The sequence below is a fragment of the Lissotriton helveticus genome, chromosome 7 (assembly GCF_964261635.1).
Source record: "Lissotriton helveticus chromosome 7, aLisHel1.1, whole genome shotgun sequence".
Taxonomy (NCBI): Eukaryota; Metazoa; Chordata; class Amphibia; order Caudata; family Salamandridae; genus Lissotriton; species Lissotriton helveticus.
Window position 1 is genome coordinate 608,474,366 of NC_136068.1, and position 14,421 is coordinate 608,488,786.

General features: G+C 48.0%; 1 protein-coding gene across 1 annotated transcript in view; it reads right to left on the reverse strand.

Annotated features, from left to right (window-relative positions):
- The window catches only part of FAF2 (Fas associated factor family member 2), a 117,774-nt gene that overhangs the window by 31,758 nt on the left and 71,595 nt on the right, over positions 1 to 14,421 (reverse strand). The window contains exons 8-9 of the mRNA XM_078652811.1: positions 7,341 to 7,518; positions 5,616 to 5,787 (exon numbers count right to left, since the gene is read on the reverse strand). Coding sequence (XP_078508937.1) covers positions 5,616 to 5,787; positions 7,341 to 7,518 — 350 coding nt within the window. The remainder of the gene's footprint in view (positions 1 to 5,615; positions 5,788 to 7,340; positions 7,519 to 14,421) is intronic.

Here is a 14,421-nt window from a genome sequence, read left to right on the forward strand (position 1 = left end):
AGATGGGTGTATCTCCCACTCGTGCATTTGATGGCTGTATCTGCTGAGCAGATCCGCCATCTGATTGTCCTTTCCTGGGAGGTGTTCTGCCATGAGGAAAATGTTCCTCTGAATGGCCCACTTCCACATGCTCTGAGCCAGATGAGACAGCTGTGGCGAGTGGGTGCCTCCCTGCTTTTGAATGTAGTACATCGCGGTCATGTTGTCCGTCCGGACTAGCACGACTTTGTTGCACAGATGTACAATGAAGGACTTGAGCGCCATGAAGATTGCCATCAGTTCCAGATAGTTGATGTGCATCTTTTGTTGCTGCGTCGTCCATAGTCCCTGCACTGTGTAAGTGAGCACATGAGCTCCCCATCCCTGGAGAGATGCGTCCGTTGTCAGGACAATCTGCGGCACGGGCTCTTGGAACAGTCGGCCCTTGCAAAGGTTGTGTGGAGTCCACCAATGCAGAGAGTCGTATGCCCGACTGGTAACCAACACTAGGTCTGTCAGTTGCCCACGAGCCTGTGTCCACTGATTCGCTAAGCACTCCTGGAGCAGGCGCATATGTAGCCGTGCGTGAGGGACTATGAAGATGCAGGAGGCCATCATGCCTATCAACTGCATGAACACTCTCGCTGGAAGCGAGTGTTGTGGCCTGAACTTTTGGATCAGAGCCTGCATGCTGTCTATCCTGACTTGGTTTGGCTGAGCCATGGCCGTCAGGGTGTTGATCGTTGCACCTAGGAACTGCCGGACATGCGCCGGCTGAAGATGCGATTTTGGGTAGTTCAGGGAGAAACCCAGATCGTGAAGAAGGTGAATTGTAGTCGACATGTCTGCGGCGCACTGTTGCTCTGACTTGGCTTGCACGAGCCAGTCGTCTAGGTAGGGGTAGACATGGATGTTCTGCCTCCTGAGGTGCGCCGCTACTGTCGCTAGACACTTGGTGAACACCCTCGGGGCTGTTGTGACTCCGAAGGGTAGGACTTTGAACTGGTAGTGCCTGCCTTGAATAGTGAACCTGAGGTATTTCCTGTGTGACGGGTGTAGCGGAATGTGGAAATAAGCATCCTTGAGATCTAAGGTTGCTAAGAAGTCTCCCTGGTTTAGCAAGGGAAGAATCTGCTGCAGTGTAAGCATGTGGAAATGTTCTGATAGTATGTACAGGTTATGGGGACGTAGATCTAGAATGGGCCTGAGAGATCCGTCCTTCTTTGGAATAAGGAAGTACAGGGAATATACCCCTGTGCCTTCCTCCCCCACCGGCACGAGCTCGATTGCTCCCTTTTGCAGCATCACCACTACTTCCTGCTGCAATAAGAGCAAGTGCTCTGCGGACATAGGCCGTTGCCTTGGCGGGATGTTGGGTGGAGTGGACTTCAACTCTAGGCAATAACCATACTGGACTAGTTGTCGCACCCACCTGTCTGTGGTGATGTTTCTCCAGACGGGCAGGAACTGCTGCAGTCTCCCCCCGACAGGTGTTAGGTGGTCGGGGGGCAGTGACAGAGAGTCACTGTTTGCTTGGAGTAGAGGTGCGGGAGCTGTTGTTTCCTCTGCCGCGACCTCTGTTGCTGTTATTTCTGTAACCTCCCTTGTTCTGTTTAGTGAACGAGGATTGTGCCCCACCTTTTGAGAACTGGGATTGTTGACCCATTTGTCCTCTGGTGACTCCACGTGCACCTGAGCGACGAAAATTGCTGCCACGAAACTGTTGTGACTGTAGGGCCCCCATAGACTTAGCAGTTTCTGTGTCTTTCTTTATTTTCTCTAGGGTGGTGTCAACATCCGGACCAAACAGACTATCAGGATTGACTGGCTGATTAAGAATTGTTGTCTGAATATCCGGTTTAAACCCTGAGATGCGGAGCCACGCTTGTCGTCTCAGCATAACGCTAGTGTTGATAGCTCTAGCAGCTGTGTCCGCAGCGTCAAGTGCACACTTGATGGCTGCGTTTGAGATTAGCTTTCCTTCCTCAATAAGCAGTTTGGTGCCCTCTTGGAACTGTGGAGGCAGGTGTTGTACAATCTGTTCTAGGGTGTCGTAGTGCGCCCTATCGTAACGCGCCAAGAGTGCCTGTGTATTGGCGATGCGCCAAAAGTTTGATGCCTGTGCAGCTACTCTTTTGCCCCCTGCCTCTAGCACTTTGGATTCCTTATCCGGGGGAGGAGCTTCACCCGTAGTCTGGGAGTTGGCACGTTTCCTGGCATTGGCGACCACAAGAGAGTCCAGTGGCAATTGTCCCCGAATGTATGCGGGGTCTGCAGGTGCAGGTCTGTACTTTTTTTCAATGCGAGGGTTGACCACTCTCGCTCTCGTAGGCTCCTTAAATATGTCCCCAGCATGCTTGAGGACTCCTTTAAGCATAGGCAGTGTCTTTACTGTCCTTTCAGAGACCGAAAAAGTGTCGAAAAGGAAGTCTTCCTCAACAGGGTCGGCATGCATGTCCACATCGTGATTGGCTGCCGCCCTTTCGAGTAGTGCATGAAAACCTGCTGAATCCTCAGTCGGGGATGCCCGTGCATTAAAAGGCTGCGGGTCCTGCCCCGCACCTTGGGTGTTCTGGTCACCAGTGTCATCATATGAATCCGGTTGCACATCAGGTTCATTGATTGGGAAATTGTACTGCTCGTCCTCATCATACCCCTCACCCGCAGAGTGTTCTGGGGAGGGAGTAGGGCTCCGTCTCGGAGGAGGCTGGATTGGTTCCGTGAGGCCTGAGGCGTCAAGGGGCACCCTCTTCTTCTTTAGTGGGATGACATAGGGGTCCACTGGCTCCGAAGTGATTTTCCTCTTATAGAGGGTCAGTTTGCCTGTGTCAGCGTCGATGAAATGCTCCGAATCGTCCTCGGATTCGAGTACCTGACGTGGAAGTGGGCCAGTCGGTGAAGAAATCACCTGTTTCGGTGCCGATTTGGTTGAAAATGCTTTTGGCGCCTCCTTCGGCGGCAAAATAAAGAGAAGTTTCCCAGACGGCTTCTCTGGAGTGTCTTTTCGCGGCTGCGTTGATGGTATCGGAGCCGACGGGGCAAAGGCCTTCTCCCTGATTCTTTTCAGTGATTCGGCTATGGGGGACGGCACACTCGCAGTTTGTGTCGGCGCTGACGAGGATGGTCTGATTTTCCCCTCGGATCCGACGTCCTTGTGGGCCTTGTGCGCTTTGGGCGCGGATCCTGTCTTTACCGCCTCCGATTCCTGCGTTCGAGGCACAGACTTCTTTCCGTGTGCCTGCGTAGCCTCCTTGGAGCCGACTTTGGCGGGTTTTGACGGCGTCGTAGCCGCCGACCCGTGCCGACCATCTTTCTTGGAGGACCCCTCCACTGGCGTCGGTTTCGATTTCGCAGCATCGGAATCGACGGACTTCTTCGACTTCTGCGGACCGGAGGTCGACGGAGTCGATGGGGTAGCGGGCACCGTCGTTTTCACCGGCACGGTAGCCATCTTAGGGACACTCGAGTCCTTAACTTTCGGTTTCGTTTTCGGGTCGGCCATTTTAGGTGTCGTCGATCCCGATGGTTTCGGTTTCGGAACAGTCTGCCCAGCAAGTCAGTCCGTGGCCGGGCCCGAAGGCGGGGCTGTGGCTTGCGGCAACGGGTCTTGGGTAAGGCCGACAGGCGATCCCGTGTCCCGGTCGGTATCCTCGTAACCTTCGGGGCAGAGCTCGTCCCCTGAGCTATCCGCCGCGGCCCCATAAATCTCATCGTCGTCTCCTACCTCGTCGACGTATTCAAGGCCTTGACCCGCGACTCCGTCGTCGTCTCCCGGATCCGCCTCGACCTCCGTCTCGGGTGGGGAGATTTGGAGATGATGACCCTGGTCCTCTTCGTCTTGGTCGCCGAAGATGTTCTCCGGATCCGGGGCCGCTTGTTTAGCTTCCATGCGCATCGCGCGCCGAAGCTTGAGAGTCTTCTTCGAGCGGAACTGTGCACACAACTTGCACTTGCCGTCGTCGTGGTCAGGCGAAAGGCATTTGTTACACACGGGGTGTAGATCGATGTGTGGGTACTTGGACCCACAGAGCGGGCAGTACTTAAACGGGCTCCGCTCCATGTCCGAAAAGGCTTGCAGTCGTGTCGCGATGAGAAGGCCTCAAAGTTCCGAGAGCGAAGAAAACTCCGCTTATTCCGGCTCCAAGAGACGGAAGACTCGAGACCGTGCGCAGACAATACCGACGCAAGAAAATCGAGGCCTTTTGGCCGCTAAAAGTTAGTTTTTCTTGGTTCCGACAGTAAGACGTCGAGACCACATCCGAACCCAATGGCGGAAAAAAACAATCTGGGGATGGAGCCGATGCCCATGCGCACTGTAGTCCAGGGGAGGAGCCACCTATCTCAGGATACTTCGAAGACTCTTCCAGGACAACAATGTGCAATCATCCGAGCCCAACACTAGGCGGCGATCTAATGCTAAGATATGAATTTAGCAGCCCACATGCCTCGAACTCAAGGTTACTAGGTCAATGCTGGAGAAAGACTCTTCCTGCCTTCTAGATACTTCCTGCCTTTTAATTGTGGAATATTCCTTGATGACGTTGTTGAACTGACAGCAGTAGTTTTGTTCCTTTCAATGTGCTGTCAAACAAGGGCAAATAATCACTTGGACATCTGCTTAAGAGACTTCGGTCTACTAGAGGAATGATCATGACTGCAGCTATGGGTTACACATCAAAATACATCTCATAGGTATTAGAATTATAGCAAAATCAATTCACTTCATCTTACATTCCCCTCAGGGCACTAGTCTTCACACTCAAGAAAATACTATGTGTTCCTTAGTGACCCCTTAAACACAAATGTACAGCATTTGCCTGTGCATGCAGTATGTATAATTTGATTATATGCATGTATTTAGATATGTGCATTTCTTTGTGCAAAATGTATACTACATATGGTTTAAAAATATATAGATTATCTTTAGATCTCTTACCAAATTGATATATTACTTATTGTTAAAAATATGCATAAATATATATTTATACATTAATTTATGCTCAACATGTATACAGGTCACTGCATAGTTTTCATATGTTATCTGTTTAGACGCTTATAGAATTCTGTTTATCTATCTATCTACCACAATATGTAAACACAATATGAACAATGGTATCTATACGTGCTTCACCACTGACATATTGAAGAAAACAATAAATATATGTATATATATCAAACTACACTCCTAACTCCTAGTCTCTCCTCTCATCAGAGGCCGGGACCCAAGGAGACAGGCGGCACAGCTCTGGTAGAGTAGCGTTTTCTTTATTACAAATTAATCAACATACAGGATAATAGGAGAGTGGCGTGTTTCAGCTGTAGCCTTCCACAGGGTCACAGAGTGTTGGTGTACAGAATGTCCTTTTTAAAGGGACCACCTGAAACCAAATTTTAAAACAAGCAAACTCAAGAACGTTATCATGGAAGAGAAGAAACATGAGACAACCCCAGACAAACTACAGAGTAAATAAAAGAAAAATGTTGGAACTCATGGGTTCCCAAAGAAGCTGTTCTTAGACCCCCAATAGACCAGGCAACCCTGTATCGATAGGTTTAGTCAAATAACCTTAAACCTAGAGGAGGCACACATTAAAGCCAAATATGCATATCAGGTTCCTACAGAAGCTACCACTTACCAGCCGTCTCCTCTCCTCTGCAAGTTGCTTCTGGTGAGCCTCTTCTTCCGCCCTCCTTTTTTGTTCAAGTATTTCTCTTTTCTGTCGGTCTTTCTCCTGATCGGCCCGAAGGGAGACCAGATAGGCTTCATCCTGCTGTTGTCTCAGTACCTGAGTCTGGTTGCGCTCTTCCCTGGAGTGACAAAACAGGGTAAGCAGCCTAAAGAATTTGTTGTAATTTTATATATACTGTGCATGAAGACTTCCAGATGGGAATGCTGTTTTACATACAGACTAACTATATAAAAACCATCACCATAATTGCACACAAACAACAAAATGTCATCAATTCGCTTAGCCCACCCATGTACCAGTAGGTACTCCTGTACATCTCTAAGATGCCATACTTTACTCCTGTGCTCCTCTGACATAGCTAATGGAAACGAACAATCAACACTCGTGCTTGCAAACTTTAAAATAGCTAATGGAAACCAACAATCGACACTCGTGCTTACAAACTTTATTACCCTCCTCACCTTCCCCAAACCTCTATTGCTGTAGAACTCATTCCTCTTACAAAGCCAGAACTCTTCTTTACTGTACTCCCAAACCACCCTCTAACCAGTCTAGTGGCTTCTGACAAAGGTCATGAAAAATAATTTTCTACAGTCTACTGCTGCCATCTTTGTCGGCTATAAGTGATCCTAGCCTAAAACGTCTGTATAGGTGGGATCTTGTTGGGAAGAATAATGCTCTACATCTTTTCATGGATCCGCCTCAACACTTTCGTCTTGGGCGGCTGTGCCAGGGTAGGCTCATGTAGCAACAAGTGGTGGGTGCTTTCCACACAGAGGTCTCTTGTTAGTCTGTAATAGAGAAACGGGTGGCTTCCTCAAGTAACACATTTCTACTTGCAGGTTCTGGCTTGACAAAGAACTTGAATTACGCAAGCCAAAACCTACATGGGATCCGATGACATTCATTCTGCTGATGACCAAAGAACTGTTTCAGCCTAGCAATATGGAAGATGTGTGTGACGTAAAACTTTCTAACAAAAATACACCGGACAAAAACGTCACAGGTGAAACAGATAGCAGAACCAGCCAAAGTCTAGTCACATGCAACAGGGAAAGGTTTGCTAAACAGTCAGTAGCCCATTGACTGGGCAACTATTAGCTAGTGACTCAGGAGAACACTGTACCAAAGCTGTTTGACAGTAGAGTGGAAACCTGAATTCACAAGACATGCTCTGTTTCCTCATGTACCATGAGCACTTTCAACTGTCTTTGCACAGTAATTGTACCATTTCAATTTCTAGCACTCATCATTTGTCATTGACTTTCTCGTTGTCTGTGGGACTTTTCCACCATCACTTCCAAGGAAGATGACCATTACTACTTTCCTATTTAAACAGCTTATTATGCCATCTGTCTTAGTTGCTCAGTCAGTCAGTCTCATTCACTCTGTCCGTCTCACTCACGCTTTTAGTCAGTCGGTCAGCATTGTTTGCTCTGTTGGTCTTACACACCCTCCAAACTCCTTCTACATGTGTCTCATGCGATGCTCTCAGTCTTGCCTTGTTTATCTCTCTCCTTCTCTTGCTTTGTTTCTGTTTCACTTTCTCGATCTACATCTGTGTCTCAACCTATCTCAGTCTCTAGTATTGCTTTGTCTCTCTATTTATCTTTGTCTCTCTAAAACAGGTCACCCTCTTATTATCTTCTTCCTCAGATACAAATTGCATACCTTTCGAGGCGCTCCGACACGAGGTATGTGCGGTTGGCATCCATGATGAAGGTGAGTTGGTTCAAGAGGTCCGCAGATTGAAGCAAGCCCTCTAACCGCCCCACCACCGTCATACGGCGGTCCTTCAGCGTGATCATGGCCAGAAAAGGATAGGTATTCTCACGCAGGGCCTGGGACACTGCAAAAGAAAGAACAGCTCACACATGTAGGACTTTGGCAGAAAGGAACGGAGTATGCCTCAGTGCAATATTCTGCCGCTCTCCAGGAAACTGCTGCCCCAAACGCCCCAGAACTTATTACTTGCTGTTGAGGGACCAGATTAATGAAGATATGAAATGTAGATGCCAGTTTGTTAAATTAGTTTAACAAGGATCGATTATCTGTGGTTGACAGTACCTTTGGTAACTTCAAATCCTACGTAATTCAAAGAAACAGCGCGAGTTGGTAAAAGTGTTGCTGCAAGCTCATAGTAAAAGAACAAGTAATTTAGCTACTGTAAGGCTCCGTCTGCTGGATTCCTGATCTTTAGAATCCTACCAGGTGCCATACTGGATCCAGGGATTATTTCTTTATCCCAGCAAAAAAATGTAACGTACGAGCAGGTGGTGAAGTTGGGATCCGCAATGACTGAGTGAACCTGCATATAGACGCCAACCTTGTACACCGACATCAGTTTAATCAGTAACTTACTGGCACCCTCTGAGATAGATCAATCATAACAAATAGTCACTGAGAGAGTGCATATATCTAAATTGAGACCTTTTTACGATAGGCAGATGTTCATTCTACAGAAAAAGAAGCGGAAGAGCAAAGAGGAATTTGTACTTGGGTAAAACATCTACCCCTAAAGAGCATTACCAAAATGAAGCTACTTGTTTTTCTAATGGATACTTCTAACTACAGATTCCTTACCTTTTGAATAGATACCCAAGGATTGCCTCCTAAAAATTGGACAGTCTGAGGAGTAGACTAAACCTAAGCAAAGCCAATGGGTCATGCCTATATGAGATCTATTGGCCTGGTTAATGTTTTTTAGCCATGCTGCACAACATGGCTAAAAGAAGAGTGGAAAAAACGCTATGATGTGGCCCGTATTCACTGCATTGCATCATTGCACTTTTATTTTCATTACTTTTAGAAACGGTGCATAGCTGTGCAGCATGGCTAAAAATATAGGGGAAAAGTGAGATCACGAGGCCAGCTTCATATCGCATTTTTTTCTGGTTGGACGGGGAAGCAAAAGGGCACAGGAGAAGGTGGGAGGGATGGGGAAAACAAGGGCATGTGAGAGGGTGGGAGAAATAGGGGGAAGCAACAAGGGCACAGGAGAGGGTGGAAGAGATGGGGGCAGCAACAAGGGCACAGGAGAGGGTGGCAGGGACAGAGGGGGAAGCAACAATGAAGTGGAGCTAAGGGGTGCTAAGCCGGAAGACGCGGGATGGACATGGCAACAAAACAACAAAGCTAGAGGGTGACTGGAGGGATGGTGCAAGCAATAATATAGTGGCAGGAGGGACAGAGACAAGAAACAATGCATCACAGGCTAGCAACAGAGAAGTGGGAGAGGGTGTGAGCGACAGGGGCGAGCCACAAGCAAACAGGAGGGGGTGAGAGCAAGCAAGACGGATGCAGAGGGGTTGGGAAGGACAGGGAGAAACGATCATTGGCTAGGCAGGAGGATGTGGGACAGCCTCTAAACATACACAATTAATTGTATTTAGGCCATAATCCATGGAACCCGAAGAGAACAGGAAAGCAGGAGCCGCTGACCAATGAGAAGCAAGGAAATGAGTAATGTTAAAGCCAACCAATGGTAAGTAATGAGCGGACTCTAAGCCCTTTTCTAGTTTTGTTCCTTATTTACAAGAAGCTCACAAGTGACAGAGCATGTATAGTGTAGGAAGCTGGATCTGTATATACTATACCAAAGTGAGGTATAGTGTGCACAGAGTCCAATGGAACCTCAAAGGTAGGCAGAGTTAAAAGTAGAGAGCACCTTACTCTCCATTTGTGGTAGTGTGGGCTAGCAGTAAGGCTTTATTAGAGGGTAGTGTTAAGCATTTGTTGTACATATTCAATCAGCAAACGATATCACACACTCAAAGACAACTTCAGACCGATTGGTTTTGTATAAAAATATTCTTTTATTTATTTTATTTCCTAGAATCAAGCAAGCCTGGCACAGGTAATTGGTAAGTACTTTGCAGTAATAATACAGTTTGGATTGCAATATATATATATATATATATATATATATATATATATATATATATATATATATATATATATATATATATATATATATATATATATATATATTACTTTGGTTTGATTACAATAGAACTACTAGTAATGCCATACTTTTTAATATTTGTAGATATACTTTGTATTGGCTTTTTAGTAGAATGTCAAGTAGATTACTTTACAAGTTACCTTTCTCACACAGTGCAGTATACAGGGATACCGCACTGGGACATTTCGTGTACATGTGAGTAAAATCGATTTGGTTATTTTGTTACAGTTTTAGAGACTTTAATAGATTTTCCAACTCCACACTTAGAAACTTTTCACAGAAAAACAGTCAAAGTTATCCTTTGGAGGAAAATAGGGTTATTGGTTCAAAGGTAAGTATTCCGTTGTGGGAGTTGGTATTCTGGGTTAGACTCCGGGTCCCCCATGGTCAAGGATGCACTCTTGTTACACCATCAGCGGCACTAGGACGGCTGGGTGCAGAGTGCTGAGGCCCAATGTTATCCAATGGGGGATGGGGGCCTACGGTTGGTGGCTGCTTACGAGCAGGACACAAGGTTCAGGAGCAAAGCTTCTGCACTTAAGCTCAGGGCAATTGGGGGTTCAAGACAACACCAAAGGTGCAACCTCGGTGCACGAGGGAGGCCGGGTGCAGAGTGCTCTGTTGGAGTCTGGCACCCTGTTACTTTAAATGGGGTTTCTCCGGCTTGCACACACACTGCAAGCTTGGGGACGAAGGTCTTCTGGGGGTGACCACCGCTTGGAGAGGTAAGATGCGACGTCGGGTGCAGGGGTGCCTTTTAGGGTTGGATCTTCTTAGCAGCTCCTGGTCACGGTTGGGGGACCTTCCGGATTTAGGCTTGAGGCTTAACGCAGGTCAGGGATCACTGGATCTCGGGTCTGGGTCACAGGGAGACCTCCTTGTGGTGTTGGGCCACTCGAACTGGGGCCGTGGGCGTCAGGTGCAGACTCTCAGATTTTCCGGAGCTGGTGTCTGTTGGTGAACAAATCCGGTGTTCACAGGAGAAAGAGTCTTTTCTATTAAAGGCAGGGCATGTCCTCGGGTTCTTGAGGCTGCAGGACACACCAGAGTTTTGCTTCTGCAAGTTCGAGGTGAGGACAGGCCGGTAGGGCTGGGGCCAAGTCAGTGGGCGTCCTCTTCTTCTTAGCTTTGGCCAGCTGTTTGGTCCTTCTTCTTTTCTTGTAGTTGTTTCTTGTCTGCTTTCTTGGTTCAGGGCTGCCCCGAAATACTGTATTTAGGGGGAGTTTTAGGGGTCTCGGGGTCAGTAGCCAATGGGCACTGACCTTAGGGTGACTACACCCTTAGTGTGCCCACCCCACGTGGGGGGAGTAAACACAATCCCTAATCCTGATTGGGGAGTGCCTGCCATCTGAAAGATGGCGGGCACTAAAGTGTGGGCTTCACCTCGCCTCCCCCACCTGAGGGGTGGGGTTTGCAGAGGTGGGCACACTTTCTGGGCTGCCTAATTTTTCCCGCCTGTCTTCCCAGCGAAAAGGAGGGGAGACAGGAAGGGGGCCTGCTCCTGATAGCAGGAGAGGCTGGGGGTCGCATTACAAAGGCTGCAAGGCCTTTGACGCTCCCCTGCCACAGATGGCTCTTCCTGGCCTGGAGGAGGTGTGACCATTTCCTCCCAGGAAAGGATTGGTTTCTGGGCTCGAGGAGCTAAGGCTCACACCCCAGGGGTCCAGAAACATGTCTTGTGGTGGCAGGCTGGGGAGTACCAGTCAGGGAAACCCCCAGAGGCTGATCGTTTTTCAGGGGGCATCTCTAAGATGCCCTCGGAGTGTATTATTCAGTAAATCCCACACTGGCATCAGTTTGTGTTTAATGTGCTGAGAGGTTTGATACCAAACTTCTCAGTCTTCAGTGCAGCCATTATGGTACTGTGGAGTTCATATTGGCAACCTCCCCGCACCATATACTCTTAATGGCAGCACTGCACTTACAATGTCTAAGAATGGACTTAGACACTGCAGGAGTACAGGGCTCATGCACCTTTACCCTCACCACTGGTATAGTGCACCCAGCTAGAGGGGTGACTGATGCCAGGGCAGTTGGTTGTAGGCATGGCACACAGGGATGCCACTGTCAATAAGGCCACTAACACAAGGTAGGACTCAGCATAGGTCTTGAAAAGGATTCCTATGCTCAATCCTTGGTAGCTTGGCTGCGAGCAGGCAGGCTTAATTTCAAAGACACATGTAAAGCATTTAAAACACCAATTCAGTAAATAATTAAGACACAACACATAATACAAATCCAATACCAATTTCTAAAAATAGTAATTATTTCTATCTTTAAAATGACACTAAAACAACAAAAATCCAATGCAGGGAACCGGAGATATTAATTTTTAAAGATTTAGCAAAATATAGCACTTAGAAGATTATAGCACCATATTGTGAAACCTGCTCGCGATAGACCGGGCCAAAGTCAAAGTTTCAGGCAGGGCGTGATGGAGCCCTGAGCGTCTACAGCTCGCGGCAGGTCCCGGTCTCAGTTTCTACCTTCGTGAATATGACTTGTTATTTTGCATACCATTGCTTCGCAGAATTTTACTACGAAGATTTTACTTAGCAAATACCATTACTATGCACGTTTTTAGTTTGCATACCTTTACATTGCAAGTGTTAATGTATGTGAACTAACAACTTGCCTAGAAACAAAAACAGACATTTACCCCAACACTACACTAAATACAAATACACCACCCTACACATAAAATTCTCTAAAACACTACCCAAACACTCAAACACTACACTACCCTACACTACTCCAACACCACTACACTACCCTAAACCACTACCTCCAGCACGACCCTGCCCCTACCCCCAGTCCTGTCACTACTCCCAAACACTACCCTTCATGACCCCCAACACTACCCTAAACCACTACCCTAGACTACACAACACCACTACCCTAAAACCAAAAACACCAGCTCCTGCACAACCCTCTCCCGAACCCCAGTCCTGTCCCTACACCCAAACACTACCCTGCACGACACCCCAACACTACCCTAAAACACTACCCTACACTAACACCACAACACTACCCTAAAACACTACCCCCTGCACAACCCTCCCCGACCACCAGTCCGCTTCCTACACTACACTACCCTGCACGACACCCCAACACTACCCTAAACCCTAAAACGCTACCCTACACTACACAAACACTACAACACTACCCTAAACCCCAAAGCACAACCCTCACCCGACCCCCAGTCCTGTCCCTACAACAAAACACTCCCCTGCACGGCCCCCCGACACTACCCTAAACCCCGACCACCAGTCCGCTTCCTACACTACACTACCCTGCACGACACCCCAACACTACCCTAAACCCTAAAACGCTACCCTACACTACACAAACACTACAACACTACCCTAAACCCCAAAGCACAACCCTCACCCGACCCCCAGTCCTGTCCCTACAACAAAACACTCCCCTGCACGACACCCCAACACTACCCTAAACCCTAAAACACTACCCTAACCAAACACCACAATGCTACACTGAACCCTAAAACACTACCCCCGACCTCAGTCCTGTCCTACACCCACTACCCTAAACCCAAAACACTACTCCTCAAACACAACACTACCCTTAATCCAAAAAGACTACCCCTGCACGACCCACCCCCACCCTAAAGCCTTAAAAATAGCCTCTCTTCCCTCTCTCTCTCTCCTAGTGTCCTCTGTTCTCCTCCTGCGTCGTCGAAGGGGTGGTGATCGTTGCACGTCGTTGTGAGGAAACGCCTCCGTTTCCTCACAACTATGTGGTTCGCATTACAACACTTGCGTTGTTACAGTGCATGCGATGTAATAACATGCATAGAAATGGATACGTGTTATTACAGCGCATGTGTTGTAACGCTAGCGTCGTAATGGTACGTAGTCTAACTACCGCATACAAACGGATGTTTACCTACCTTCACACTTAGAAACTTTTCTGGAGTTTTTCTTCCCATGGGCACTCAAAGCTTCCAGCCAGGCCGGATCCGGTGAGGGTTCGCCGGCTTGCCTTTGGACAAGCTTCCCTGGAGCGGATGTAGAAAATTTTCCTTTAACGCTTTAGCCGGGCAACCCAGCAATCCAGGCCGGCACGCGATGGAAGGAAGGCGGCTTGGCTCTCGCGGTTGCTCCCGGTCACCTTTTCTATGAGCACACGTAGAAACTTTACTGGAGCTTTTTCTCCTGGGGTCTCTAGATGCTCCTCATGTAGCCGGATCCGGTGAGGGTTTGCCGGCTTCAGATTTCTTTTAGCCCCGGTCAAACTCTGGAAGTTGACCCGATGGAGCTTTTAGTGGGACAAACCGGTTTGGCTTGGCCGGCTCGCGATTGAAGGCAGGCGGCCTGGCTGACCAGGTTGAGCAGGTCCCTCTATGGAGCTTTTTATCAAAGTTGCTCCAAAGTTCGCTAAAGTTCCTGAACTTCTTTCTGAAGTTCCTCAAGCGGTCCCAAAGTGTTACAAACTCCCTCCAAGGGTTGGAAGCTCCAAGATGGTCCTTGAAAGTTGAGGACTTCAGTTTCCACAATCCACTGGTACAAAACCCTTACAAATCCACTGGTAGTTCTCCAAGGTGTAGATTTAGTTGGTGATGTTCCAGATGAGCTCTTTTTACTTGTAGCTTTCAGGGAGTCCACACTTTAGTTTTCTTTTAGCAAGATAATCCACAGGGCTGTAGTTTCAGATGGTGCAGTCTTCAGAGGTCAGGCCTTAGAAAACTTTGCACAGCAAAACTTCTCAACAGGGCACTTCTTGCTTCAGTACGATTCAAGCAGCAGATCGAGGGCTCTGCCCCTCTCA